This window comes from Callithrix jacchus, chromosome 1 (genome assembly GCF_049354715.1).
Source record: "Callithrix jacchus isolate 240 chromosome 1, calJac240_pri, whole genome shotgun sequence".
Taxonomy (NCBI): domain Eukaryota; kingdom Metazoa; phylum Chordata; class Mammalia; order Primates; family Cebidae; genus Callithrix; species Callithrix jacchus.
The window spans coordinates 70,193,857-70,220,763 of NC_133502.1; the positions used below are offsets into that span (position 1 = coordinate 70,193,857).

Genomic DNA, 26,907 nt, shown 5'->3' on the forward strand with positions numbered 1-26,907 from the left:
TACTTTGCTAGCAAACCCCCTACTAGAAAAATTAACTCTTGGCTGGGCACTATGGCTCACACCTATAATCCCAGCACTTTGGGAGGCCGAGGCAGGTGGATCATGAGGTCAGGAGTTCAAGACCAGCCTGGTCAAGATGGCAAAACCCTGTCTCTACTAAAAATACAAAAAAAAAAGTAGCCAGGCATGGTCACGGGCGCCTGTAATCACAGCTACTCGGGAGCCTGAGGCAAAGAATTGCTTGAACCTGGAGGCGAACGTTACAGTGAGCCAAGATTGCCCCACTGCACTCCAGCCTGGGCAATAGAGTGAAACTCTGTCTCAAAAAAAATTAACTCTTCTTTCTCAGTTATTTAATACAGTTTTGTGAGGGTAGAGAGAAGCAGGAATAGGCTCTCTTGAGGAAGCGGTTTCTGTAGGCATTGGTGGCACCTTGAAACTGCTCTCCATCTTCTAGCTGATCCCCTAATGGCTATAGTTAGCCACAATTCTCCTGATACACATGCCTCTTGGCCCATCCCTGTGTCAGTTCCCAGCAGGCCCACAGTCCCCTCCTGCACCATCCCAGATGTTCTCCTTGTGCTCAACTTCCTGGGTTTTCAATCAAACCATCTTTTTCACTCCCTATCCCCACCTGAAGTCAGAAACCCTGAAGAAAAGATGCCTGCCTGTCCTGGCTTTGTAGATGGAAGCCACTATAGCACCATCATTCTCCCCTTTCCCCAAGGGAAAAGAAGGTGAGAGGCCAAGTGCCATGGAAGATCACTTGAGGCCAGGAGTCCAGGACCAGCTGGTCAACATAGTGAGGCGCCATCGCTACAAAAATTTAAAAATTAGCCAGGCATGATGATACATGCCTGCAGTCACAGCTACTTGGGAAGCTAAGGCAAGAGGATAGCTTGGGCCCCAGGACTTTCAGGCTGCATTGAGTTAGAATTGGCCTGCTATATTCCAGCCTGAGTGACAGTGAGACCTTCTCACAAACACACACACAAAATATAGTGATGAGAGGGTGGGGTGGGAGAGGCTTTCCACACACCCACACACACACACACGAAATATAGTGGTGAGAGGGTGGGGTGGGAGAGCCTTTCCTAACGCTAACCTTTCTTATTTGTAATTACCCCTCTACCTGGCAGGAAGAACTTCAATCAGGTCTTCTCACAATTTGGCCCTAACGCTTCTAGCCTCAAAAATCATCATTCCTAAAATCTCCTTTATCCCCTCAATCGTTATTTATCATTATTGTACATGTGCTTCCCAGTACTTGGAATCTCCTCCACTAAATGCAGTCTTTCCTATGAATCCTCCATGATGCTGTGTTCCCCAAGATACTTTGCAAGTTTCACTCCAACTAGTCAGTAAGTTACCAAAAAGCATTCTTTGAACTACACTATTTCTTTTGAGGGCCAGGCAATATATCAGCCTTTCATGTGACCTTTTAAGTATTAAAATAACTCCTTAAAAAACATGTAAAAGCCTTGTATTTACCAAAAGTATAAACTCCAGAACTAAATAACAATGAAAACCTTCCATAAAGCCTGTAGATAACTTTTAAGATAATTTTTAATTCCTTGAAAAAAATTGACATTAACATTCAGTATATATGTACACGTTAAAACTTCACCCAGGCTACTATGGGTACACTGTCCACGGGTTAGCCCTGCTCTGCAAGGAGCAGTAAAAAACAAAAACAAAACCTCCCAACTTAGTGAAAACAAGGCATTCAATAACAGATGAGCAGCAGAAGAAACTGCTTATTACTGACTAATTATTTTATGAAGAAATAACTACATAAAAACAAACACTAAAGAGAACAGATTTAACTAAAGGGACATGCATAATGATAAACAAATACCAGATTTTAAACAATAATCTGTAAAAATCTGTACTACCTAAGGATTTTCACTCAAAGAAGAAAAATGCATAGTAACACCAAGCTTGCAGGATGGTGAGTTAACAGACACATTTTCTCTTAATGGAAACTTAACCACCTTCAGTAATATTTCTGGATGAAGCATCAAGTTACTGTGGCACATTTTTAAGATTAGTCCAGCAGTGTTTCCCCTAATTTTAATTCCTCCTCTACATTTAAAGTATTAGTATGATTACATGAATTGTCCAGAATGTCTTCTTTTAATCCATTTGACTCCTCCTTTTGATCCTCGTCAGTATTAAGCTCTTCAACTGTCTGCGCCCTGGGTGCGTTCATTAACATATCTGAAAGAAATCATACCATTATTATTCATTATAAGTACCTGATCCAATCTTACCACATGAGAACAAACCTCTACAAAAGCTTAGTTTAGTAAAATAAAATCTATGATCACTTAATGTTAATGATGAGCACTTTCTTCTAAATAAACCCTTTTTTTTTTTTGTTAAGATGGAGTCTCGCTCTGTCACCTGGCTGAAGTGCAATCTCGGCTCACTCCAACTTTTGCCTCCTGGGTTTAAGCGATTCTCCTGCCTCAGCCTCCCAAATAACTGGGATTTCAGGCATCCACCACCACACCCAGCTAATTTTTGTATTTTTAGTAGAGACGGGGTTTCACTATACTGGCCAGGCTTGTCTCGAACTCTCAGGTGATCCGCCCACCTCAGCCTCCCAAAGTGCTAGGATTACCGGCATGAGCCACCACACCTGGCCAATAAACCCATGTTTATACATGTATAAGATCCATTTGAAATGTAAAAGAGGCCAGGTCCAATCCAAACACTTTGGGAGGCTGAGGTGGGAGAATCATTTGACCTCAGGAGTTCAAGACCAGCCTGGGCCACATAGTGAGACCCCCATCTCAACAAAACATCAGAAAAAAAAAATCAGCTGGGTATGGTGAACTGTGATTGCACCACTGCACTCCAGCCTGAGTGACAAAGTGAGACCCTGTCGCCAAAAAGAAAAAAAGCCAAAGGATTTTGAATGTTATTAAACTCACACTCTTGGATCATAGTCAAATTTAACTGTTCTCATTCAAAATCAAAACTGCTCCTGGCCGGGTACAGTGGAGCATAATCTCAACATTTTGTGAGGCCAAAGCAGGCGGATCACTCAAGGCCAGGAATCTGAGACAAGCCTGGCCAATAAGGTGAAACCCCGTCTCTACAAAAAAATATAAAACTTAACCAGGTGTGGTGAAGCACACCTGTAATCCCAGCTAATCGGGAGGCTAAGGCAGGAGAATCACTTGAACCTGGCAGGTGGAGGCTGCAGTGAGCCAAGATCAGCCACTGCACTCCAGCCAGGGTGACAGAGCAAGGCTACATCTTAAAAAAGAAAAGAAAGCAAAACTACAAGAAAGAGGTCTAATAAAAACGAAATACGTTTAAGTTGTAGGTCAGAGTGATCCCTAAGAAACTTTAAGGCACTTATTTCCATTTGGACAAATTTTAAGTTGTATATGATAAACAAAAGGTGAGCTTTAAATACCAATTGCCACATATACTTGATATTGACAGCAAAGAAGCCACTGCCGTCAAGAATAATGCTATCTTCATGTAATGTTTCACATGGTACTAATAAAACATCCAATTATAAAGAAAAAGTAAATTCAGTGAGGCCCGGTGGCTAATGTCTGTAATCCCAGCACTTTGGGAGGCTAAGGTGGGTGGATCATGAGGTCAGGAGTTCGAGACCAGCCCGGCCAACACAGTGAAACCCCGTCCCTACTAAAAATACAAAAATTAGCCGGGTATGATGATACCACTCAGGAGGAGGGGCCTCCTCAGGAGGCTGAGGCGGGGTTATTGCTTGAACCTGGGAAACCTGGGAGACAGAGGTTGCAGCGAGCCAAGATCGTGCCACCGCACTCCAGCCTGGTCTACAGAGTGAGACTCCGTCTCAAAAAAAAGAAAGAAAATTCATCCTAACTGAAAAAAAAAAGGTAGCCAAAATAATTTTCACTTGAAAATTTTAATATACTGGGTGTAACTTTTTTTTTGAGACGAATTTTCACTCTTGTTGACTAGGCTAGAGTATTAGGTAATGGCGCCATCTCAGCTCACCACAACCTCCGTCTCCTGAGTTCAAGCAATTCTCCTGCCTCAGCCTCCTGAGTAGCTGGGATTATAGGCATGTGTCACCACACACTGCTAATTTTGTATTTTTAAGTAGAGATGGGGTTTCTCCATGTTGGTCAGGCTGGTCTCCAACTCCCAACCTCAGGTGATCCGCCCGCCTCAGTTGAAGCTTCTTTTACAACATGGTATCTACTTATTATTATTTTTTGTACAGACAAGGTCTATGTTGCCCAAGTTGGTCTTGAACTTCCGGGCTCAAATGATCTGCCTGCCTCAGCCTCCCAAAGTGCTGGGATTACAGGCAAGAGCCACTGTACCCAACCAAGTGATTAAAGTAATTTTTTAATAGGTACTCAACTATCCAGAAAACCATCATGGATTTATCTATTCTTTGAGGAACACATACATTGTCTCTCTCTTCTGTCACACACATTGTCTCTAAAATATACTAAACTTAGTATCACACTTTTCTACTCCTAGAAGTATTTCATTTTGAGAGCTAGCAACGAAGTTAAAATTTCTAACATGTCCTTGATATATTAACAGTAGCACATAAAATCTGGCATAAAATTTACCATTTCCTAGGGACTGACTATTACTCAGCAGCTTTGCCTGCCTTCTTTCCAAGGCCAGTTGTTTATTTCTCTCAATTCTTTGTTGTTGCTCTTCTGTTAGGCTTTTACTTGATTGTGAAGCAAACATCTCACTTTCAGATGAGTTTGTCAAAAAGGGATCTAATTCACTAGCAGTTACATCATGTTCATTATTTTCCATAACTTCACCTGCAGTAGAAAAGCAAAAGTTAGTACATCTGTAGCATTAGACTAGTTAGAGAAGGGCTTTTCATTGAAAAAGGATTTAAAGTGGCAAGGTGCCAGACCTGAAGAAAAAATTTGTGAGGTATAAGAATGTTGTGAATACATGCTTGATTCAAATAAGTAAGAAATATGTATAAATCACTTTGAAGAAGCATGTTAAGTCAAATGAAAATACAATTTAAAATATACTTGAAAGGAAACAAAAGTTATTGGTTGTAATTAGATATTTTATGCTTGGTCTAATAAAAGAGCTTAAGGAATCCAAACCACATTCTTTTTTTATTTTTATTTATTTTTTTTTTTTGAGATGGAGTTTCGCTGTTGTTACCCAGACTGGAATGCAATGGCACGATCTCAGCTCACCGCAACCTCCGCCTTCTGGGTTCAAGAATTCTCCTGCCTCAGCCTCCCGAGTAGCTGGGACTACAGGTGCGCACCACCATGCTCAGCTAATTTTTGTATTTTTAGTAGAGATGGGGTTTCACTTTCCAAACCACATTCTTGTTCTATATTAAACCATTTCAGTAGTTTGCCACAGTGTCTATATGGGAAAATGTCATTTTATTTTATTTTTGAGATGGAGTTTCACTCTCGTCACCCAGGCTGGAGTGCAATGGCTTGATTTCGGCTCACTGAAACCTCCACCTCCCAGGTTCAAGCAATTCTTCTGCATCAACCTCCTGAGTAGCTGGAATTACAGGTGCCTCCCATCATACCCAGCTAGTTTTTGTATTTTTAATAGAGACAGGGTTTCACCATGTTGGCCATGCTGGTCTCAAACTCCTGACTTCAGGTGATCCACCTGCCTCAGCTTCCCAAAGTGCTGCAATTAATTAATTATAGGTATGACCCACCACACCTGGCCAATAAAAAGTAATTTTATGTAGGACATTATCTTTTGTAGGGTAAAACAGACAAATGAAAAATGAAAAATTTAAAAATCTATGGACAGATTTCCAAATTAATTTCTTTTTAAATTCAGTGTGGTCTACATTACAAGTATTAAATTATTAAAGCCCTGTAAACCAGTTAACTCAAGGTAGGATGTCTCCAAATGATCTACAGTCGTATAGAAAGTAAATAATAGATCTTCCATTTATATTTCATTTAAAAATTAAGAAAAACTATGTTTTACTAACATATTTAAAGTACGACTGGCAGTGGTTAACTGTCTCTTGTCCTTATGACAGAGTTACTGTCTGATTTGTGAGCCACTCTATGGGTAAGATCCATATTGCAAAAGGGTGGAGAATTGGGCCCCCACTCAATTTACAATTTCAGACATACAGCTATTTCTGATTACCCAGTCAAGTAAACTGATGGATTTAATCTTACTTTAACCAAACCACCCCAACAAAATGCACAAGTGGTAACTTAAAAAGATGGCTGGATGCAGTGGCTCACACCTGGAATCCCAGTACTTTGGAATGCTGAGACGGGCGAATCACGAGGTCAGGAGTCTGAGACCAGCCTGGCCAACATAGTGAAACCCTGTCTCTACTCAAAATAGAAAAACTTAGCTGGGCGTGGTGGCAGGCCCCTGTAATCCCAACTACTTGGGAGGCTGAGGCAAGAGAATCACTTGAACCCAAGAAGCGGAGGTTGTAGTGATCTGAGATGGCGCCACTGCACTCCAGCTGGGGCAACAATGTGAGACTCCATCACCCCAAAAAAAAAAAGATTCTGCAAGGTGGCTGAAGCCTGTAATCCCAGCTCTTTGGGAGGCCAAGGTAGGTGGATAACAAGATCAGGAGTTCAAGACCAGCCTGGCCAAGATGGTAAAACCTTGTCTCCAATAAAAGTACAAAAATTAGCTGGGTGTGGTGGCAAATGCCTGTAATCTCAGCTACTCAGGAGGCTGAGGCAGAATGCTCCTTTGAACCAGGGAAGCAGAGGTTGCAGTGAGCCAAGATCATGCCACTGCACTCTAGCCTGAGTGACAGAGCAAGACTCCATCTCAAAAAAAAAAAAAAGACTCTACAAAATAACAAAATGCCTGTAAGTAGAACAGAAGTACAAGGAAAAAAATAAAACAGCAAAGCTGAAACTTTACTTTCTATGTGTATCATCCACATGATGAAATTAAAGAAAAAAATAAACCCCATCACATCTGACAAGTTGGTCAAACAATTCATGTCACCATTTGAAATGTGTTTATATATATATTATCCTGTTCTATGTATATATTATGCCTTGAGATATTAGCTAATTATAGAAAAATACTACAATTTAAAAAACATTTAAAACATAAAGACAAACCTTTACAATTATTTCAGTGAGATTTAAAAATCATGTGCTACTTAATTGGCCTTTTACAATAAAACTCCCTTTTAAGGTTTCTTCCTTAGTGAAAAATGAAAAGCCACTTTTCCTTCCTGACATGAAAAAAAATGAAGCAAGAAATTAAAATGGCTTCCATCATCAAGAAATACTGATAGAGTACATGTATGAAACACTGATGAAGCAGTTAGAAAATAAGCATTAGAACCACTTATAAGCCGGGCACAGTGGTCATGCCTGTAATCCCAGCACTTTGGGAAGCTGGGTGGTGGGGGGGTAGATCAGCCTGATCAACATGGAGAAACCCCATCTCTACTAAAAATACAAAATTAGGGCTGGGCACGGTGGCTCACACCTGTAATCCCAAGACTTTGGCAGGCCAAGGCAGGTGGATCACAAGGTCATGAGGTGAGACCATCCTGAGCAACATGGCGAAACCCTGTCTCTACTAAAAATACAAAAAAATTAGCTGAATGTGGTGGCAGGCGCCTGTAGTCCCAGCTACCCGGGAGGCTGAGACAGGAGAATCACTTAAACCCAGGAGTCGGAGGCTGACGTGAGCCAAGATCACGCCACTGCACTCCAGCCTGGTGACAGAGTGAGACTCCATCTCAAAAAAAAAAAAAATACATGTACAAATATAAAATTAGCCAGGCGTGGTAGCACATGCCTGTAATCCCAGCTACTCAGGAGGCTGAGGCAGGAGAATAGCTTGAACCCAGGAGGTGGAAGTTGCCGTGAGCTGAGATCATTCCACTGCACTCCAGCCTGGGCAACAAGAATGAAACTCTGTCTCAAAAAAAACTTATGAAACATATGGGGTTTTTAGGCCGGGCTCAGTGGCTCACACCTATAATACCAGCACTTTGGTAGGCTGAGGCGGGCGAATCACAAGGTCAAGGGATTGAGACCAACCTGGCCAACATGGTAAAATTCTGTCTATACTAAAAATACAAAAATTTGTCAGGCGTGGTGGCATGCACCTGTAGTCCCAGCTACTCAGGAGGCTAAAGCAGGAGAAATCACTTGAACCCAGGAAGCAGAGGTCACAGTGAGCCAAGATCATGCCATTGCACTCCAGCCTGGGCAAAAGGAATGAAACTCCATCTCAAAAAAAAAAAAGAGATAAATTAACATGGACCATTCAGAGAATTACAAGCATGCGGAAATACAGGGTACAAAGAAGAGAATTGAATCTAAGATTTTTGTTTGTTGTGTGATGTACTTCATTTGTATCTTCTTTTTTTTTTTTTGAGACGGAGTTTCGCTGTTGTTACCCAGACTGGAGTGCAATGGCACGATCTCGGCTTACCGCAACCTCCACCTTCTGGGTTCAAGCAATTCTCCTGCCTCAGCCTCCTGAGTGGCTGGGACTACAAGCGTACACCACCATGCCCAGCTAATTTTTGTATTTTTAGTAGAGACAGGGTTTCACCTCATTGACCAGGATGGTCTCGATCTCTTGGCCTCGTGATCCACCCACCTCGGCCTTCCAAAGTGCTGGGATTATAGGCGTGAGCCACCATGCCCAGCCTGCATTTGTATCTTAATAGTCCCCAAAATTTTTTCATCAGGCACCATGAAAATGTTTTGACCATTTTATTAAATACATTTACTTCTTTACTGATAGAATTTGTAATGTACTTTTCTTTTTTTTGGAGACAGTCTCATTCTGTCGCCCAGTCTGGAGTGCAGTGGTACAATCTGCGGTGATAGTCTGGAGTTGCTCACTGCAACCTCCACCTCCTGAGTTCAAGCGTTTCTCCTGCCTCAGCCTCTCAGTAGCTGGGATTACAGCTGTGCATCACCACACCCAGCTAATTTTTATATTTTTAGTAGAGACAGGGTTTCATCACGTTGGCCAGGCTAGTCTCCAACTCCTAATCTCAGGTGATCTGCCTGCCTTGGCCTCCCAAAGTACTAGAATTACAGCTGGGAGCCAGTGAGCCACTGCACAAGGCCTAAATTTAATTTTTGCAGTGACAGGATCTCACTATGTTGCCCAGGCTGGTCTCTACCTCCTGGCCTCAGTCTGCCTTGGTCTCCCAACATGCTGGGATTACAGGTGTGAGCCACTGTGCTTGGCCTCCAGCTGTTCCTTGGACATCTCAGGCACACTTCTATTCTAAGGTTTTTGTATTATTACACTCTGCCTGGAACATTCTTCTCTTGTACCCCTCAAGTCTGTATGACTTACATATGTCTTACAGTCTTCAAACTGCTCAAATGACAACTCAGTGAAGCCTCCCCACTTCACTGTTGCAGTTCCATCTGCACTCCCATCATGTCTGACTCCCCTGTGCTGTTTCCTTTTTCATTGCACTTATTTCCCTTTAATTTTTATACAGTTTACTAATGTTTTAGTTTGTCCTTACAATGATGACATCCTGTAACATACTCAATATTTCTGGGTTTAGCTTCTTTGCCATAATCACTTGCCAATTTGTTTACAAGTGTTGCAGTAAATAAATTTCACGTATACTTCTTTTTTTTTTTTTGAGAGAGTTTCACTCTTGTTGCCCAGGCTGGAGTGCAATGGCACCATCTCAGCTCACCACAACCTCTGCCTCCTGGGTTCAAGCAATTTCCTGTCTCAGCCTCCTGAGTACCTGGGATTACAGGCATCTGCCACCACGCCCGGCTAATTTTATATTTTTTACTAGAGATAGGGTTTCTCCATGTTGGTCAGGCTGGTCTCGAACTCCGGACCTCAGGTGATCCGCCTGCCTCCGCCTCCCAAGTGCTGGGATTACAGGCGTGAGCCACCACGCCCGGCCTCATGTGTACTTCTAATTTTTTTAAATGTCATTTTATTTTTATTTACTTATTTATTTTTGAGGTAGGGTCTCACTCTGTCGCCCAGGGTAGAGCACAGTGGCATGCGTGATCACAGCTCTCTGAAACTTCAACCACCCAGGCTTAAGCAATCTTCCCACCTCATTCAGCCTCCTGAGTAGTTTGGACTACAGGCGTGCACCAACTGCCTGGCTAAGTTTTTTATTTCTTTATAGAGACAGGGTCTCCCTATGTTTCACAGGCTGATTTCAAACTCCTAGGCCCATGTGCTCCACCCACCTCGACCTCCCAAACTGCAAGGATTACAAGCCTGAGCCACCGAGACTGCCCCCTCCTTTTTTTTTTTACTGCCATAGAATAGAGCCTGAAATCCATGTGAATTTATACCTCTGCATAGGTGCTGCCCCCATCCAAAATCACCTCTGCCTGGCCTCTAATATTCATTCAAAATACTTTTCTTTTTAATTTCCTTTTTCTTCCTCCACCCCCAAATCAAAATTCTTCTGAAACCTCCTTTGTGAGGCTCTCCCTCCACCCCCAGGGGCTTGTAATATGCTCTCCTTTGCATCACACCCTATGACCTACTCATACCTCTAATTACAACACCTACCACACTTCTGGCAACGTTGTATGTCATTAAAAGTTAAAATATGAAAACAAACATGTATGGATCCATCGCACAGAAAATCTGATAACTATACAGACTCTGTCAGCAGGAACCATCTGTTTTGATGTGTGTGACTGTCTATGGTTGCACTATACAACTAACAAATGCAATCAACACCAGGAACAGTTACATAGATCTCACTAAAGTCCTACATCCGAGAGCTGCACTCTAAGTGAAATGCAAACTTTCATTAATTATTTCACCTAATTTTCCAGTATCACTTTATCCAATGGTGTATACATATATGAACACTTTATCTTGATATATATTTTTAACAAATGCTATATATGATTAGTGGGTCACTAGAGTTCTCAAAAGCTCATATTCTACAATAAATCTGATGTACCAAGGCTTTTTTTTTTTTTTGAGACAGAGTCTCACTCTGTCACCCAGGCTGGAGTGCAGCCACACAATCTCAGCTCACTGCAACCTCCAACTCCTAGATTCAAGCAACTCTCCTGTCTCGGCCTCCTGAGTAGCTGGGATTACAGGTGTATACCATCCCGTCCAGCTAATTTTTGTATTTTCAGTACAGACGGGGTCTCCCCATGTTGGCCAGACTGGTCTCAAACTGCTGACCTCAAGTGATCTGCCCACCTCAGCCTCTCAAAGTGCTGGGATTATAGGCATGAGCCACTGCGCCCAGTCCACTACCGAGGCATTTTAACATACCTATTTATTGTACTTTACCATATATTAATAAAATACACAATATGGACTAAGGATCCAGTCCTATAATTCTGGCTCCTCTAACTACTTCTATTCTTTTTTTTTTTTCCCCCAGACAAGGTGTCACCCTATTCCCCAGGCTAGAATATAGTGGTGTGATCCTGGTTCACTGCAGCCTTGAATTCCTGGGCTCAAGTGATCCTCCCGCCTAAACCCCCTGAGTAACTTTTCAAAAATTTTTGGAGACAGAGGTCTCACTAGGTTGCCCAGGCTGGTCCTGAACTCCAGGATTCAAGTAATCCTCCCTCCAGGGCCTCCCAAAGAACTGGGGTTGATCCAAAGGTAGTGAGTTATCTCCATTCACAGTCAATTACAGATCAAACTCCTTGTTCTACTCTTTCCTCCCTTTTCACTACTGCACTTAACTAGTCATTTCTTTTTTTTTTCTTTTTTTTTTTTTTTGAGATGAAGTTTCACTCTTGTTGCCCAGGCTGGAGTGTGCAATGCTGCAATCTCAGCTCACCACAACCTCCACCTCCCAGGTTAAAGCAATTCTTCTGCCTCAGCCTCCCAAGTAGCTGGGACTACAGGCATGCACCAGTATGCTCAGCTAATTTTGTATTTTTAGTAAAGATGGGGTTTCTCCATGTTGCTCAGGCTGGTCTTGAACTCCCGACCTCAGGTGATCCACCCGCCTCGGCCTTGCAAAGTGCTGGGATTACAGGCGTGAGCCACTGCGCCCAGCCTTGACACGTCATAAAAAAAATTAACAAGCTGGGTGCAGTGGCTCACGCCTGTAATCCCAGAACTTTCAGAGACTAAGGTGAGCAGATCATGAGGTCAGGAATTCAAGACCAGCCTGGCCAACATGGTGAAACCCCATCTCTACTGAAAAAAAAAAAAAAAAAAAAAAACACACAAAAATTAGCTGGGCATGGTGGCACATGCCTGTAATCCCAGCTACTTGGGAGGCTGAGGCAGGAGAACTGCTTGAACCAGGACCCAGGAGGCGGAAGTTGCAGTGAGCCCAGATCCCACCACTGCACTCCAGCCTGGGCTACAGAGTAAAACTCTTGGCCAAAAAAAATTGGCCAGCCACAGTGGCTCAAGCCTATAATCCCAACACACTGGGAAGCTGAGCTGGGAGATGCCTTGAGTCCAGGAGTGTGAGACCAGCCCAGGCAACAAAGGGAGATCCCCAACTCTACAAAATTTAAAAATTAGCCAGGCGCAGAGGAATGCACCTGTAGTCCCAGCTATTCGGGAGGCTGAGGTGGAAGGATCTATGATTGTCCCACTGCACTCAAAACTGGGTGACAGAGCAACATTCTGTCCCTAAACAAGAAATGAAAAAGCAAAGTGCTAGGATTACAGGCATGAGCCACCACTCCCTGCCAATAGATCTACTCCTAAAACCAAAATTGTTACAAAGTAGATAAACCTATATTCTTACCATTATTGTTAACAAAATCTTCATGCAAAATAGGAAGATCAAGTCGAATTCGTTTTAAACAGGTCTGAAAATAAAAAGATTATTTATTTTTAACTCTTTACCAATAATGTTATGGGAGGAAATAGTAATTTGCCATTAATTTTCCCTCTCTACCAAAAGAGATTTCAAAATGAAGATTTCAAACAGTAATTTAGCCTCAACTAAGTCTTTTTTTTTTTTTTTTTTTTTTTGAGATGGAGTCTCACTCTTTCACCCAGTCTGGAGTGCAGTGGCACAAACTCAGCTCACTGCAGTTTCCGCCACACCCGGCTAATTTTTGTATTTTAGTAGAGACAGGGTTTCACCATGTTGGCCAGGACGGTCTTGATCTCCTGACTTCATGAACCGCCCACTACAGCCTCCCAAAGTGCTGGGATTACAGGCGTGAGCCACCATGCCCAGCCTAGCCTCAACTGAATCTATCTTATCACTTAGCATTGTGAATATTAATAATCATCTCAACACTTACCTGAACTTCCTTTTTACTTCCCAGGTATTCAACTCTGTCAACAAAATCCTCAAACTGCAGTTTAGGGAATAGTCTATGTGCCCAGTGCTCCATGTGTCTGATTAGTGTCTTCAAGTCTTCAGCCTGGCACATAAAAATAAAAATGCTAAGCAGGAGTCTCATTCTCACAACTGACCCTGTCAGCAAGTTTCCGAATTGAGAAGCTATGCCAAAATCACTGGGGTCATTTTATATTCTTTTTTTTTTTTTTTTTTTTTTTTTGCCTACAGCACCAGGTATTACCAGGCGATCTCCCATCCAAGGTTCTACCAGGCCCGACCCTGCTTAGCTTCCGAGATCAAGTTGGGATTGGGCACATTCAGGGTAGTATGGCCGTAGACCATTTTATGTTCTTAAAATCGAAAAACTTATAAAAGGAAGTTTAATAAGAAAAATAATGGCTAGACACAGTGGTTCACGCCTGCAATCACAGTGCTTTGGGAGGCCTACACAGACATATCACTTGAGCTCAGGAATTCAAGACCAGACTGGGCAACGTGGTGAGACCCCTTATCTACTAAACACACAAAACACATCCAGTCCTGGTGGTGCATGCCTGTGGACCCAGCTACTCAGGTGGCTGAGGTGGGAGGATTTTGAGCCTGGAAAGCAGTGGTTCCAGTGAGACAAGTTCACACCACCACACTCCAGTGTGACAGAGCAAGATCCTATCTCCCAGAAAAAAAAAAGAGAGAGAAATTAAGACCTTAGCGGACTACAGTCTGAAAAAGCACTGGATACAGATATTTTCTTTTTTTTGAAAGACAGTCTCACTCTGTCACCTAGGCTAAGTGCAAGGGCACAATCTGGGTTCACTGCAATCTCTGCCTTCCGGGTTTTAAGCGATTCTCCTCCCTCAGTCTCCTGAGAAGCTGGGATTAGAGGCGTGTACCACCACTCTCGGCTAACTTTTTGTTTGTTGGTTTTGAGGTAGAGTTTTCTTCTTGAAGCCCAGGATGGAGAGCAATGGTGCCATCTCGGCTCCCTGCAACCTCTGCCTCCCGGGTTTAAGCAGTTCTCCTTCCTGAGCCTCCCAAGTGCCTGGGATTAAAAGCATGCACCATCACGCCCTGGCTAATTTTGTATTTTTTAGTAGAGACGGGGTTTCTCCATGTTGGTCAGGCTGGTCTCAAACTCATGACCTCAAGTGATCCACCCACCTCGGCCTCCCAAAGTGCTGGGATTATAGAGGTTAGCCACTGCGCCCAGCCTAATTTTGTATTTTTTAGTAGAGACAGGGTTTCTCCATGTTGGTCAGGCTGGTCTCAAACTCCCGACCTAAGGTAATCTGCCTGCCTCAGCCTCCCAAAGTGCTGGGATTACAGAGGTGAGCCACTACGCCCAGCCTAATTTTGTATTTTTTAGTAGAGATGGGGTTTTGCCATGCTTCCTGGCCTCAAGTGATCTGTCCTGGCCTCCCAAAGTGCTGGGATTACAGTAAGAGTCACGGCGTCCAGCCTGGATAGAGATTCATAAAAATTAAATAAAAAAAAAAAAATCCCTGTACGAAAATTTAATAAAGTTGGCCGGGCACAACAGCTGACACCTATAATCCCAGCACTTTGGAAGGCCGAGGCGGGTAGATGACCTAAGGTCAGGAGTTTGATACCAGCCTGGTCAACATGGTGAAACCCAGTCTCTACTAAAAATACAAAAATTAGCTGAGAGTGGTGGCGGGTGCCTGTAATCCCAGCTACTTGGGAGGCTGAGGCAGGAGAATTGCTTGAACCCAGGAGGTGGAGGTTGCAGTGAGCCAAGATGGCGTCATCAAACTCCAGCCTGGGTGACCAAGAGTGAAACTCCCCTCTCAAAACAAACAAACAAACAAACAAACAAACAAGGCCAGGCATGGTGGCTCGCCCCTGTAATCTCAGCACTTTGGGAGGGATCAGGAGTCCGAAATCAGCCTGGCCAATATAATATGGTGAAACCCCTGCTCTACTAAAAATACAAAAATTAGCCAGCGTGGTGGTATGCGCCTGTAATCCCAACTACTCGGAAGGCTGAGGCAGAAGAATCGCTTGAACCTGGGAGGCAGAGGTTGCAGTGAGTGGAAATCGCACCACTGCACTCCAGCCTGGGCAACAGAGCGAGATTCCATCGCAAAAAACAAACAAACAAAAAACTTAATAAAGTTAAAAGACGGTAATATGTATATCTTTACAGAAATATAATGTAAAACCCCGAACAAAGTTTAATAAAGTATGTCAAGATACCTTCCAGGAATAACTAAACACTGTGACAGGTCCCTACATCCTATGTACAGAAGAAAGCATTGAGAATTCAGAATTTAGGCCGGGTGTGGTGGCTCACGCCTGTAATCCAAGCACTTTGGAGGCCATGGCGGGTTGATCACCTGAGGTCGGGAGTTCAAGACCAGCCTGACCAACATGGTGAAACCCTGTCTTAAAAAATAAATTAATTAAAAATTAAAGAAAAAAAAGAAGAGAATTCAGAACTTTAAGAACATATACAGCTGGGCACAGTGGCTTACACCTGTAATCCCAACACTTTGGGAGGCCGAGGCAGGAGGATTGCTTGAGCTTAGGAGTTTGAGGCTAGCCTGGGTATCATAGGAAGACCCCATCTCTACAAAAAAAAGAAAAAGTTGTTTTCGGCTAGGCGCGGTGGCTCACGCCTATAATCCCAGCACTTTCGGAGGCCAAGGCGGGTGGATCACAAAGTCAAAAGATCGAGACCATCCTGGTCAACGAGGTGAAACACTGTCTCTACTAAAAATACAAAAACTAGCTGGGCATGGTGGTGCGCGTCTGTAGTCCCAGCTACTCAGGAGGCTGAGGCAGGAGAATTGCTTGAACCCAAGAGGCGGAGGTTGCAGTGAGTCCAGATTGTGCCATTGCACTCCAGTCTGGGTAACAACAGAGAAACTCCATCTCAAAAAAAAAAAAAAAATTGTTTTTAATTAGGCAGGCATGGTGATGCATACCTGTGGTCCCAGCTGCTTGGAAGCCAAGGCAGGAGAATTGTTTAAGCCTCAGAGTTCAAAGCTGCAGTGACCCATGACAGCACCATTGCACTCTAGCCTGGGTAAAAGAGCAAGACCCTGTCTAAAAAAAATTATTTAAAAAAAAAATACATTCAGTAGCTGGGCATGGTGGTGCAATGCCTATAGCCACAGCTATTCGAAAGGCTGACGTGGGGGGATCACTTGAGCCCAGAAGTGTGAGGGTAAAGTAAGCTATAATCTTGCCACTGTACTCCAGCCTGGTTGACAGCAAAACCCTCATTTTTTTTTTATTTTTTTAAGACAGGGTCTCAATCTCTCACCCAGACTGGAGTGCAGGGGCCTGATCTCAGCTCACTGCAACCTCTGCCTCCCAAGCTCAAGGGATTCTTTTGCCTGAGCCTCCTGAGTACCTGGGATTACAGGTGCATGCCACTACCACCTCACTAATTTTTGTATTTTTAGTACAGACAGGATTTCACCATGTTAGCCAGGCTGGCCTTGAACTCCTGACCTCAAATAATCCACCTGCCTCGGCCTCCCAAAGTGCTGGGATTACAGGTGTGAGCCACTGCACTCAGTCCAAGACCCCCATTTCTAAAGAAAATTAATTTAAAAAAAAGAATATAGCCTGGGTGTGGGGACTCACGTCTTTAATCCCAACACTTTGGGAGGTCAAGGCAGGCAGATCACCTGAGGTGAGGAATTCAAGACCAGCCTGACCAACATGGTGAGACCCTGTCTCTACTGAAAATACAAAAACTAGCTGGCGTGGTGGTGGGCACCTGTAGTACTAGCTACTTGGGAGGCTGAGGCAGTAGAATCGCTTGAACCCAGGAGGTGAAGGTTGCAGTAAGCCAAAATCGCACCACTGCACTCAGGCCTGGGTGACAAGAGCAAGACTCTGTCTTAAAAAAAAAATACATCCAGAAACCCCAAGGGCAAAGTGTCAAAGATGAGCAAGAACAGTTTAAACAATTTCAAAACATAATACCTCTCCATATTTGAAATTCCAATTAAGATTTTTGAACAAAAATGAAAAACAAAGATAAAGTTGATAAATGAATTTTTTAAGTTATAAATTCCTGGTTTTACTGTAAAAAACTTTCTTCTAGCTGGGAGCAGTGGATCACACTTGTAATTCCAGCACTCTGGGAGGCCAAGTTGGGCAGATCACAAGATCAGGAGTTCAAGACCAGCCTGACCAAGATGGTGAAACCCTGTCTCTACTAAAAATATACAAAAAATCAGCTGGGCGTGGTGGCAGATGCCTACAATCCCAGCTCTGAAGAGGCTGAGACAGGAGAATCACTTATACTTGGGAGGCAGAGGTTGCAGTGAGCCAAGATTATGCCACTGCACTCCAGCCTGGCCGATAAGAGCAAGACTCCATAGCAAAAAACAAACAAACAAACAAACTTCATTCTTCACTAACATTATTTTAAAATAGAAGAAGAGCTGGGCATAGTGGCTCCTGCCTATAATCCCAGCAATCTCGGAGGCCGAGGCAGGAGAATCTCTTGAGGCCAAAAGTTGGAAACCAACCTAGGCAACTTAGTGAAACCCCATCTCTACAAAAAAAATAAATAAATAAGTTAGCTTGGCATGATAGTACACACCTGTAGTCCTGGCCACTTGGGAGGCTGAAGTGGAAGGATGGCTTGAGCCCAGGAGTTCAAGGTTGCAGTGAGCTATGATGGAACCACTGCACTCCAGCCTGGGTGACAGAGTGAGACTCAGTCTTTAAAAAATTAAAAAACAGCGGCCGGGAGCAGTGGCTCATACCTATAATCCTAGCATTTTGGGAGGCCAAGGAGGGCAGATCATGAGGTCAGGAGTTCCAGACCAGCCTGGCCAACATGGTGAAACTATGTCTCTACTAAAAATACAAAAATTAGCCAGGCATGGTGGCGCACGCCTGTAATACCAGCACTCAGGAGACTGAGGCAGGAGAACTGCTTAAACCCATGAGGCAGAGGTTGCAGTGAGTCGAGATCGCGCCACTGCACTCCAGCCTGGGCAACAGAGCGATACTCTTGTCTCAAATAAATAAATGAACAACAGGCTCTGGATCAGATTACATAGATTACAATTACAATTCCACTACTAAATGGCTGTGTGACTTCGAACAAATCACTTTATTTCTTCATGTGTAAAACGAGAACAAAATATATGTATTTCATAAAGTTATTATAATGAATACAAGTACCTGACACAAAGTTGGCTATATCAAGATGATCAATCCTTTTCTTTTTCTTTGTTTTGTAGAGACAGGGTCATGCTATGTTGCCCAGGCTGGTCTCCAACTCCGGGCTTCAAGCAATCCTATCACCTGGGCCTCCCAAAGTGCTAGGATTATAGGCATGAGCCACTATACCTGGCCAGGACCATCATCCCTATCAATGACTAAATATGTAATACTGAGAATAAAATGTCTTCTCATTCTACCCTTCTGATAGTAAAAGCAAAGTTCTGGGAAGTGGAGATGTCAGTGGCGTGAGGCTCAGGAGTATACATCAGGGGAAGCCAAAAGCCAGCTGGAATAGTTCCTGAATACAGTCTTAATCTTGTTTGCAATTATTTTGAAGGGGAGAAATCATCTGGATCAGAATTAAGATGCTCTTGTTTCAAGGAAATAGCGTGCAACTTGTCAGATCCTCCTTTGGACTCTTCTTGAGAAATTGGTCTGCCTCTAAGACATCTCTGCCTGTGCTGACCTTATTCACACAGCCGGGCGCAGTGGCTCATGCCTGTAATCCCAGCACTTTGGGAGGCCGAGGCGGGTGGTCAAGAGATCGAGACCATCCTGGTCAACATGGTGAAACCCAGTCTCTACTAAAAATACAAAAAATTATCTGGGCATGGTGGCATACGCCTGTAATCCCGGCTACTTGGGAGGCTAAGGCAGGAGAACTGCCTGATCCCAGGAGGCGGAGGCTGTGGTGAGCCGAGATCACACCACTGCACTCCAGCCTGGGTAACAAGAGCGAAACTCTGTCTCAAAAAAAAAAAAAAAGACCTTCTTCAAAAAGGACCCATGCTCCCTTTGTGATGAAGCCAAGGAAGTACTCAAGCCTTATAAACACAGGTTTATTTTACAGGAGGTAAACATCGCACTTCCAGAAAACTCTGCCTGGTATGAAAGGTATAAATTTGACATTCCTGTCTTTCACTTGAATGGCCAGTTTCTGATGATGCATCGAGTAAACACCTCAAAACTTGAAAAACAGCTCCTGAAACTTGAGCAGCAAAGTGCCGGAGGCTGACTAATGCCCTCATGATTTTCCACCTGCTCTTTCCATAGGCATCTTCCTAAGGAAATATTTGACCATGGCCTGATACTCCTTTTGTCACTTACACAGAGCCCTAAGGATGTTCTGAACTCAGTGGTGCCAAATAAATGTTGACATTCCTCTTTTGGTTGATGGAAAAAAATTAAAATAAAAATAAAAAAATAAAAGCAAAATTTTTTTAAAAACTCAATCACATGAGACTATTTTCCAGTTGTTGGGAGTTGCAGGTCAACTACCTAACAACGTCATGTCAAACCCAAGGGACACAAGAAGAGAAAAATCTATATACAGCTAAGTCTAAGTCATATATGGAGAAAAAAACAGTAAGGATTCCACATTGTGAGAAAACAGTGATAATACTCAAAGGAAAAGTATAGAAGACTAAACTATATGAGAGCCCACCATCACACACTGAAGAAAGACAAAATGCACGGTCAGAAGCAGTGGCTCACGCCTGTAATCCCAGCACTTTAGGAGGCTGAGGTGGGCGTTTATCACCTGAGGTCAGGCGATCAAGACCAGCCTGGCCAACACGGTGAAACCCCATCTCTACTAAAAATATAAAAATCACCCGTGCATGGTGGCGGGCGCCTGTAAACCCAGCTACTTGGGAGGCTGAGGCAGGAGAATCACTTGAACCTGGGAGGCAGAGGTTGCAGTGAGCTGAGATCATGCCACTGGACTCCAGCCTGGTTAAGAGTGAGACTCCATCTCAAAACAAAAAATAAATCAATAAAATAATAAATAATTTTTAAAAATTCAAAAAAAACCAAAAAACTCTACTTTGACACTTCCTTCTCCCCACTGCATAGCAACACAGGAGCAACACCTACAACACAGGCTGAAAACTAAAGACTATATATGAAATACATGAAGTACTACAAAACTCTTTAAAAATCTATTATCATCTGCTAAAAATTATACCTACACTCCCACATAATTCAAAAATAGATTTCAAAATGTGCGTTTGTACAGTGATTGACAGTTACTAAATGTATTCATTTTACAACACTTTACTGATACCTGTTATGAACCAGGCACTGTGCCACATCTTGGGGATATATAAGTGATCAATACAGGCAGAGTCCTTGCCCTCATGAAATTTAAAATCTTTGAAGGAGACAAAATAAATTCCTCTAAATTATAAAGTAAATACTGAGGCTTAGAGACACAGGTGTAATTTTCCTATAACCAAGGTTTAAGTAGCAAAAAAAGGAGACTATGCAAGACATGATTTCTGATTCTTCAAACAGTTCCCTTTCTGGTACATCACAACTGCTTCTCAAGAAATACAATGATTAAGAATAGTATCTTAAAGCATTCTGAGGGTTCCAAGAACATGATAATGGGTCCACATTTTTATTGCTATTTTAAAAAACAAAGGTCTAACATAAAAATCAGACAGTTCTTACCTCATGACCTTTACCTTTGAATTTTGCCTTATCGAATACATGCCTTAAGGCTGGAAGTCCTCTCTCTGAAATTAATCTGTGAATAAAAATATGTTTTTAATTTCAAGTTTTCTAGAGTTTGGTCTAAACGAAGACCATAAGAAAAAATATATTCTGCTGAACTAAAAAAAAGTTTTTAGAAATATAAGAACTCGGCCAAGCACGGTGGCTCATGCCTGTAATCCAAGCACTCTGAGAGGCCAAGGCAGGCAGATCGGAGGTCAGGTGTTCGAGACCATCCTGGCCAATATGGTGAAACGCTGTCTCTACTAAAAATACAAAACTTAGCCGAGTGTGGTGGCATGCGCCTGTAATCCCAGCTTCTCAGGAGGCTGAGGCAGGAGAATCACTTGAACCTGCAAGGCAGAGGTTACAGTAACCCGAGATCACACCATTGCATTCCAGCCCGGGTGACTCCACATCAAAGCAACCAAAAGTTTTTAACATTAGAAGAACAATGGATGTTAAAAATAAAAAGTATAAATGTATAAGAATATACTAAATGTACCTCTGAGCATCCAACTTGGGTATATTTCTTTTAACTGTTCTCTTTGGAGGTACAGGAACAGGTGCTCCACTTCCTGCCTCTAGTAAAACATACCAAGATCAGTAGTACTATACTTAAAGAATTTGTATTATTTATTAAGTATCATTTCCAAGCTGATAAAATAACTAGCCAGGCACGGTGGCTCACGCCTGTAATACCAGCACTTTGGGAGGCCGAGGTGGGTGGATCACGAGGTCAAGAGATCGAGACCATCCTGGTCAACATGGTGAAACCCCCTTTCTACTAAAAATACAAAAAATTAGCTGGGCATGGTGGCGCGTGCCTGTAATCCCAGCTATTCAGGAGGCTGAGGCAGGAGAATTGCCTGAACCCAGGAGGTGGAGGTTGTGGTGAGCCGAGATCGCGCCATTGCACTCCAGCCTGGGTAACAAGAGCGAAACTGTCTCAAAAAAAAAAAAAAAAGATAACTAAACATGTAACACCTTTTTTTGAAACAGGGTTTCACTCTGTTGCCCACGCTGGAGTGCAGTGGTGTGATCTTGGCTCACTGCAGCCTCAAACAAAATCCCCCTGCTTCAGCATTCTAAGTAGCCAGAACTACAGGCACAGCCTACTATACCCAGCTAATTTCAAAATCTTTAGAAGAGATGAGGTCTCGCTATGTTGCCCAGGCTAGCCCAGGCTGGTCTCAAACTTCTGGGCTCAAGCCATCCCTCTGCCTCAGCCTCCCAAAGTAGTGGGATTACAGGCAGGAGCCACTGTGCCCAGCCTCCTTTTTTTTTACTTTTTTCTTCTCAAGTACCTTTTACCACAGCCTCCTTTTAAAAACTCTTTATACATACCTTCATCAGGCTCAGCTCTTTCACCATCTTGTCTCTCTGGAGAGGCTGGAGGTGGGAAAGGTGGAAAAATTTCATCTTCTACATGCTCATAATCTGGTACGTCAATCATGCCATTCTCTGGTTCTAGCATCTCTTCCTCTAGGGGAAAAATGTAAAGTTCTTTGTATTCATCCAGATAGTCTTTCCACTACATAGACAAGTTCCACTCGCAGCAATTTCTGTTTCAATCAATTAAACCACATTTCAAACTCACACATCATGAAAAGTAGAGAAGACACTAATAATTATTATTATTTTTTTTTTAAGATGGGGTTTCACCATGATGGCCAGGCTGGTCTTGACTTCCTGACCTCAGGTGATCCACCCACCTCGGCCTCCCCAAAGTGCTAGGATTACAGGCGTGAGCCACCGCGCACGGCCGACACTAATTATTTAAAAAAAGGACTAGCCTAGAAACCAGAACTAAGTTCCTACGTAGACCCTAACATTAAACAACACTATTATGTTGAACAAATCCTTTTACCTCAACTATTGAGTTTCCCCTACCATAAAAAGATGAATTTGACTTTTCAGAAGGTTTCAAACTGTGATCCAATAAATAGGGTATGAAATACACAGGATAGTGCTCGCTTTGGCAGCACATACACTAAAACTGGAACGATACAGAGAAAATTAGCATGGCCCCTGCGCAAGGATGACACGCAAATTCGTGAAGTGTTCCATATTTTTTAAATATAAAAATTTTTTTTAAATAAAAATATAAAAAAAGAAATACACAGGATATAGGTACTCCACCCCCACTTCAACTAGAGCAACTTAAAAAAAAATCTGTTTATCTATACCTACTATGTGCCCACAAAAATTAAAAGTAAAAAAAAATTTTTAATGTGTTTATATACTGGTCTTCTAGGTAAGGTTTCCTTTAAAGGATGGTCAGGCGTGGTGGCTCACGCCTGTAATCCCAGCACTTTGGGAGTCTGAGGCGGGTGGATCATGAGGTCAAGAGATCGAGACCATCCTGGTCAACATGGTGAAACCCGTCTCTACTAAAAATACAAAAAAAATCAGCTGGGCATGGTGGCACACACCTGTAGTCCCAGCTACTCAGGAGATTGAGGCAGGAGAACCACTTGAACCTGGGATTCGGAGGTTGCAGTGAACCAAGATCACATCTCTGCACTCACTCCAGCCTGGGCAAGACTCTGTTTAAAAAACAAACAAACAAGGCCAGTCAAGAGATCGCAACCATCCTGGCCAACATGGTGAAACCCTGTCTCTACTAAAAATACAAAAACTTAGCTAGGCATGGTGGTGTGTGCTTGTAATCCCAGCTACTCAGGAGGCTGAGGCAGGAGAATTCCCTGAACCCAGGAGGCGGAGGTTGCGGTGAGCCGAGATCACACCATTGCACTCCAGCCTGGGTAACAAGACTCCATCTCAAAAAAAAAAAAAAGTAAAAAAGAATGGGAAATTATCTTCAGGTTGATAATTCAAAAGAACGTTTTCCAGTACTGCCTTACTCAATTTCTCAAAACAACTGACACTTTTGGTCAGTTTTTGTTTTTATTTGTTTTGTTTGTTTTTATTGAGACGTAGTTGCTCTTGTTGCCCAGGCTGGAGTGCAATGGCATGATCTCAGCTCACCGCAACCTCTACCGCCCAGTTTCAAGCGATTCTCCTGCCTCAGTCTCCTAAGTATCTGGGATTACAGGCATGCACCACCACACCTGGCTGATTTTGTAATTTTAGTAGAGACAGGCAGGATTTCTCCATGTTGGTGAGGCTGGTCTTTAACTCCTGACCTCAGGTGATCTGCCCACCTCTGCCTCTCAAAGTGCTGGGATTACAGGCATGAGCCATGGGGCCCTGCCTCTTGGTCAGTTTTTTTCTGGAAAAAATGTTTACCTTAACTTCTAAGACATAGTACTCACCTGGCTTCCCTCCCTTTCTGGAGACTCCTTCTGGATTTTCTTTGTAGGTTTATCTTCTAACCCGGCTATTAAGTATCCAAGACTCCATCCTAGGGCTTCTTCATTCATTTATGTACATAGCTTTAATAATTACTTATTCATAGATGACTCCCTGATTTTCATCTCTACCCTAGGCCTTGACTTTGCCATCCAGATCACTACGTCCCATTTTACACCTCCTAAATGCCTCAAAGGCACCTATAACTCATCATGTACAAAACCGAACTTCTATATTTTCCTAATTCAGTGGATGACATTCATCCAGCCATGCAATTCAGAAACGTACAAGTCATCTTTGGCTATTCCTTCCCCCCCCCCCACAGATCCTACCCATTTTATTTCCTAAATATCCCTTGAATCTATTTATGTCTCCCTGTCTCCATAAACACTTCCCAACATTTCTTGTTTCCATTACTGCATTACTCTCAATCACTCTTGCGTCCTTCAATTGTCCATATTACATCTAAACTGAATCTGAAAATGTAAAGCTGATCATCTGAAGTGGCTTAAGTATTTCAATAGTTTCTGATGGCGCTTAAAATAAAGATACAACTCCAAGGCCCTGTGTGATCTGGCCTCTTACTACCTCAGCAGCCTCACTTCACACTACTCTGTTTTTTCTTTCCCTGAAAGAGATACATCCCACAGGCCACCGGCTCTTCACAAATACTATTTCCTGTCTTGAAAGCTCTTCTTTGACTCCTAATCTCTTTCAGATCTCAACTATCACCTTTTCAGACGTTTACCTCAGTTTCTCTAAATTCTCCTTTAGTAAGCATTCATAATGTCAAGTACAACTGTCGTGGCACTTATTCAGCTTCAATATCAGGTTTTATTTATATGGTTATTTACTGTTCATCTCCCAAACTAGACTGTAGTTCAAAAAGGGCAACCAGGTAGGTCTGTGTTCCACAGCTGGAACCCCAGTGCTGGTACACAACAGGTGCTCAATATACATTTGATGAATGAAGGAATACAAAAACAGTAATTCCAAAGCTTCCCCAGAATTGGAGTAAGATGCTCTCTAAAATATCACCAATTCTAAATTTCAATGATCATAAATACAAAAGCAAAGCATCCACCGGGTGCAGCGGCTTATACCTGTAATCCCAGAACTTTGAGGGCCAAGGCGGGCAGATTATGAGTTCAGGAGTTCGAGACCAGCCTGGCCAACATAGTGAAACCCCGTCTCTACTAAAAATAAAAAATAAAATAAAAAATTAGCCGGATGTGGTGGCATGCCCCTGTAGTCCCAGCTACTCAGGAGGTTGAGACAGGAGAACCGTTTGAACCCAGGAGGTGGAGGTTGCAGTAAGCCGAGATCCCGCCACTACACTCCAGCCTGGGCAACAGAGCAAGACTCCGTCTCACAAAAAAAGAAAAAAGCAAAGCATCAATTCCTGATCACGACCCAGTGTAGCTTCAAGTAAGCTAGAGGAATCTCCAGTGGGGTTCAGACCTTTGAGGCGGACAGCGAGCTTTGAGTTTGATGGCAGTGCCCAAACTTTATCAAGTGTACCCAGGAACTGGCCAAGCATGGGGTGCGGCTTATCAGGAAATTGGCATGTCTTCTATTTGTAGTGAACAAGATGCTCAATACACGACTTTTACTTCCGTCAATGGTCGCACAACTGTCTCTTTTCAGACACTGATGAAATTGCCCCGACTTCCTCCGCTACTCCTCAAACTCCCAGAGGAGTGAAGGTAACAAATATACGGTGCAAACCACGGTTTGTTTCCAGACCCTGGTTTCCAATGTCCACCTCCTTCCAAGAAGTCGAAAGAGACGCCCCTCATCGCAAGGGAAGTCCTACCGTGCTGCCTCGATGTCCCCCTGGGTTCCACCTTCGAAACATCGAACCTCCCATACCTCTTTCTCCAGCGTCCCCTCATCCTCGCTCCCCACCTATCCTCTCTTCAACCTCATTCATCCATCCAACATTCGCTGGGGGCTTTCTACATTTACACGCCCCGTACAGAAGCCGGGAGAAAGACAATAAGGAACACGTTCCCTCCCGCTAAGGGGCTTGGCAGAGTAAGAGGCAGCCCAAAACCTCAGCCGCCGCGACAAGCGCCCGCGTCCGCGCCTCTCCAGGCCTAGTCAGGTCGATCCCGCAGCCTCCTGACCCCTTTACTGCGACAACTAGGCTTTCCCTCTCGTCCGTCTGGCTCCCTGGCTCGTCCAGCTGACTCCCCACTCCCCACTGACCTGCCAGCGAGCTCTCACCACACGTTGAACACAGGCGCCAAACGCGGACCCTGGCGAGCAGACTAAGCGCGCTTCTCGCGAGACTCGGGAATTCCCGGGGCATTTGGCGCCAAATCTTAGCGCAAGTCGGGCGGCCTCGTAGGCCCCGCCTCTTAGTCCCGCCCACCACGCCGGGCCCGCCTCCGGTCCCACAGCTTCCGCCCTACTGAATTCTTCAGAAGAACTCTGTTAAGCTTCCTTATTTGCATAAAGCTAATACTTATTCTAAGCTTTTTCTTTTTCTTTTTTTTTTAAGACGGGGTTTCACCATGTTCGTCAGGCTGGTCTTGAACTCCCAACCTCAGGTGATCCGCCCACCTCGGCCTCCAGAGTGCTGGGATAACAGGCGTGAGCCACGGCGCTCGGCCTTTTTTTTTTTT

At 43.5% G+C, this 26,907-nt stretch overlaps 2 protein-coding genes, 2 non-coding genes and 1 pseudogene across 12 annotated transcripts; 2 read left to right on the forward strand and 3 right to left on the reverse strand.

The window, feature by feature from the left end:
* Window positions 1-1,548: 1,548 nt before the first annotated feature.
* Window positions 1,549-26,552, reverse strand: TIPIN (TIMELESS interacting protein). 9 transcript variants are annotated; one of them, XM_054253465.2, is made up of 10 exons: window positions 26,489-26,552; window positions 24,241-24,338; window positions 23,398-23,511; window positions 22,310-22,447; window positions 21,468-21,546; window positions 20,921-20,996; window positions 13,212-13,334; window positions 12,704-12,767; window positions 4,596-4,802; window positions 1,549-2,220 (listed from the first exon to the last, which is right to left on the reverse strand). In XM_054253465.2, the coding sequence occupies exons 4-10, from the start codon at window positions 22,437-22,439 to the stop codon at window positions 2,048-2,050; spliced, it is 852 nt and encodes a 283-aa protein (XP_054109440.2). In that variant the 5' UTR covers window positions 22,440-22,447; window positions 23,398-23,511; window positions 24,241-24,338; window positions 26,489-26,552; the 3' UTR covers window positions 1,549-2,047. The 9 variants fall into 9 exon arrangements, with proteins under 9 accessions (XP_054109440.2, XP_054109441.2, XP_035154373.3 ...); XM_054253466.2 differs by lacking the exon at window positions 24,241-24,338; XM_035298482.3 differs by lacking the exon at window positions 23,398-23,511.
* Window positions 10,576-10,711, reverse strand: LOC118148437 (small Cajal body-specific RNA 14). Its single transcript, XR_004735245.1, has one exon.
* On the reverse strand, window positions 13,472-13,591 carry LOC118148003 (5S ribosomal RNA; annotated as a pseudogene).
* Window positions 18,701-19,561, forward strand: LOC100389836 (glutaredoxin-like protein C5orf63 homolog). Its single transcript, XM_002742728.6, has 2 exons — window positions 18,701-18,954; window positions 19,248-19,561. The coding sequence occupies exons 1-2, from the start codon at window positions 18,832-18,834 to the stop codon at window positions 19,479-19,481; spliced, it is 357 nt and encodes a 118-aa protein (XP_002742774.2). The 5' UTR covers window positions 18,701-18,831; the 3' UTR covers window positions 19,482-19,561.
* Window positions 22,932-23,038, forward strand: LOC118148011 (U6 spliceosomal RNA). The gene has a single exon (XR_004734753.1). It is a non-coding gene; the product is annotated as a U6 spliceosomal RNA (small nuclear RNA).
* Window positions 26,553-26,907: the final 355 nt, after the last annotated feature.

Excerpts from the sequence above, each read along its gene's own strand:
- TIPIN (XM_035298476.3), bottom strand. The coding sequence starts at position 22,439 with ATGCTAGAACCAGAGAATGGCATGATTGACGTACCAGATTATGAGCAT. Across the intron at positions 21,547-22,309 it reads AAGAGCTGAGCCTGATGAAG|AGGCAGGAAGTGGAGCACCT; the intron begins GTATGTATAAAG and ends ATGTTTTACTAG. Across the intron at positions 2,221-4,595 it reads TAGTCAGTCCCTAGGAAATG|ATATGTTAATGAACGCACCC; the intron begins GTAAATTTTATG and ends GATTTCTTTCAG.
- LOC100389836 (XM_002742728.6), top strand. The coding sequence starts at position 18,832 with ATGCTCTTGTTTCAAGGAAATAGCGTGCAACTTGTCAGATCCTCCTTT. Across the intron at positions 18,955-19,247 it reads TATTCACACAGCCGGGCGCA|GACCCATGCTCCCTTTGTGA; the intron begins GTGGCTCATGCC and ends TTCTTCAAAAAG.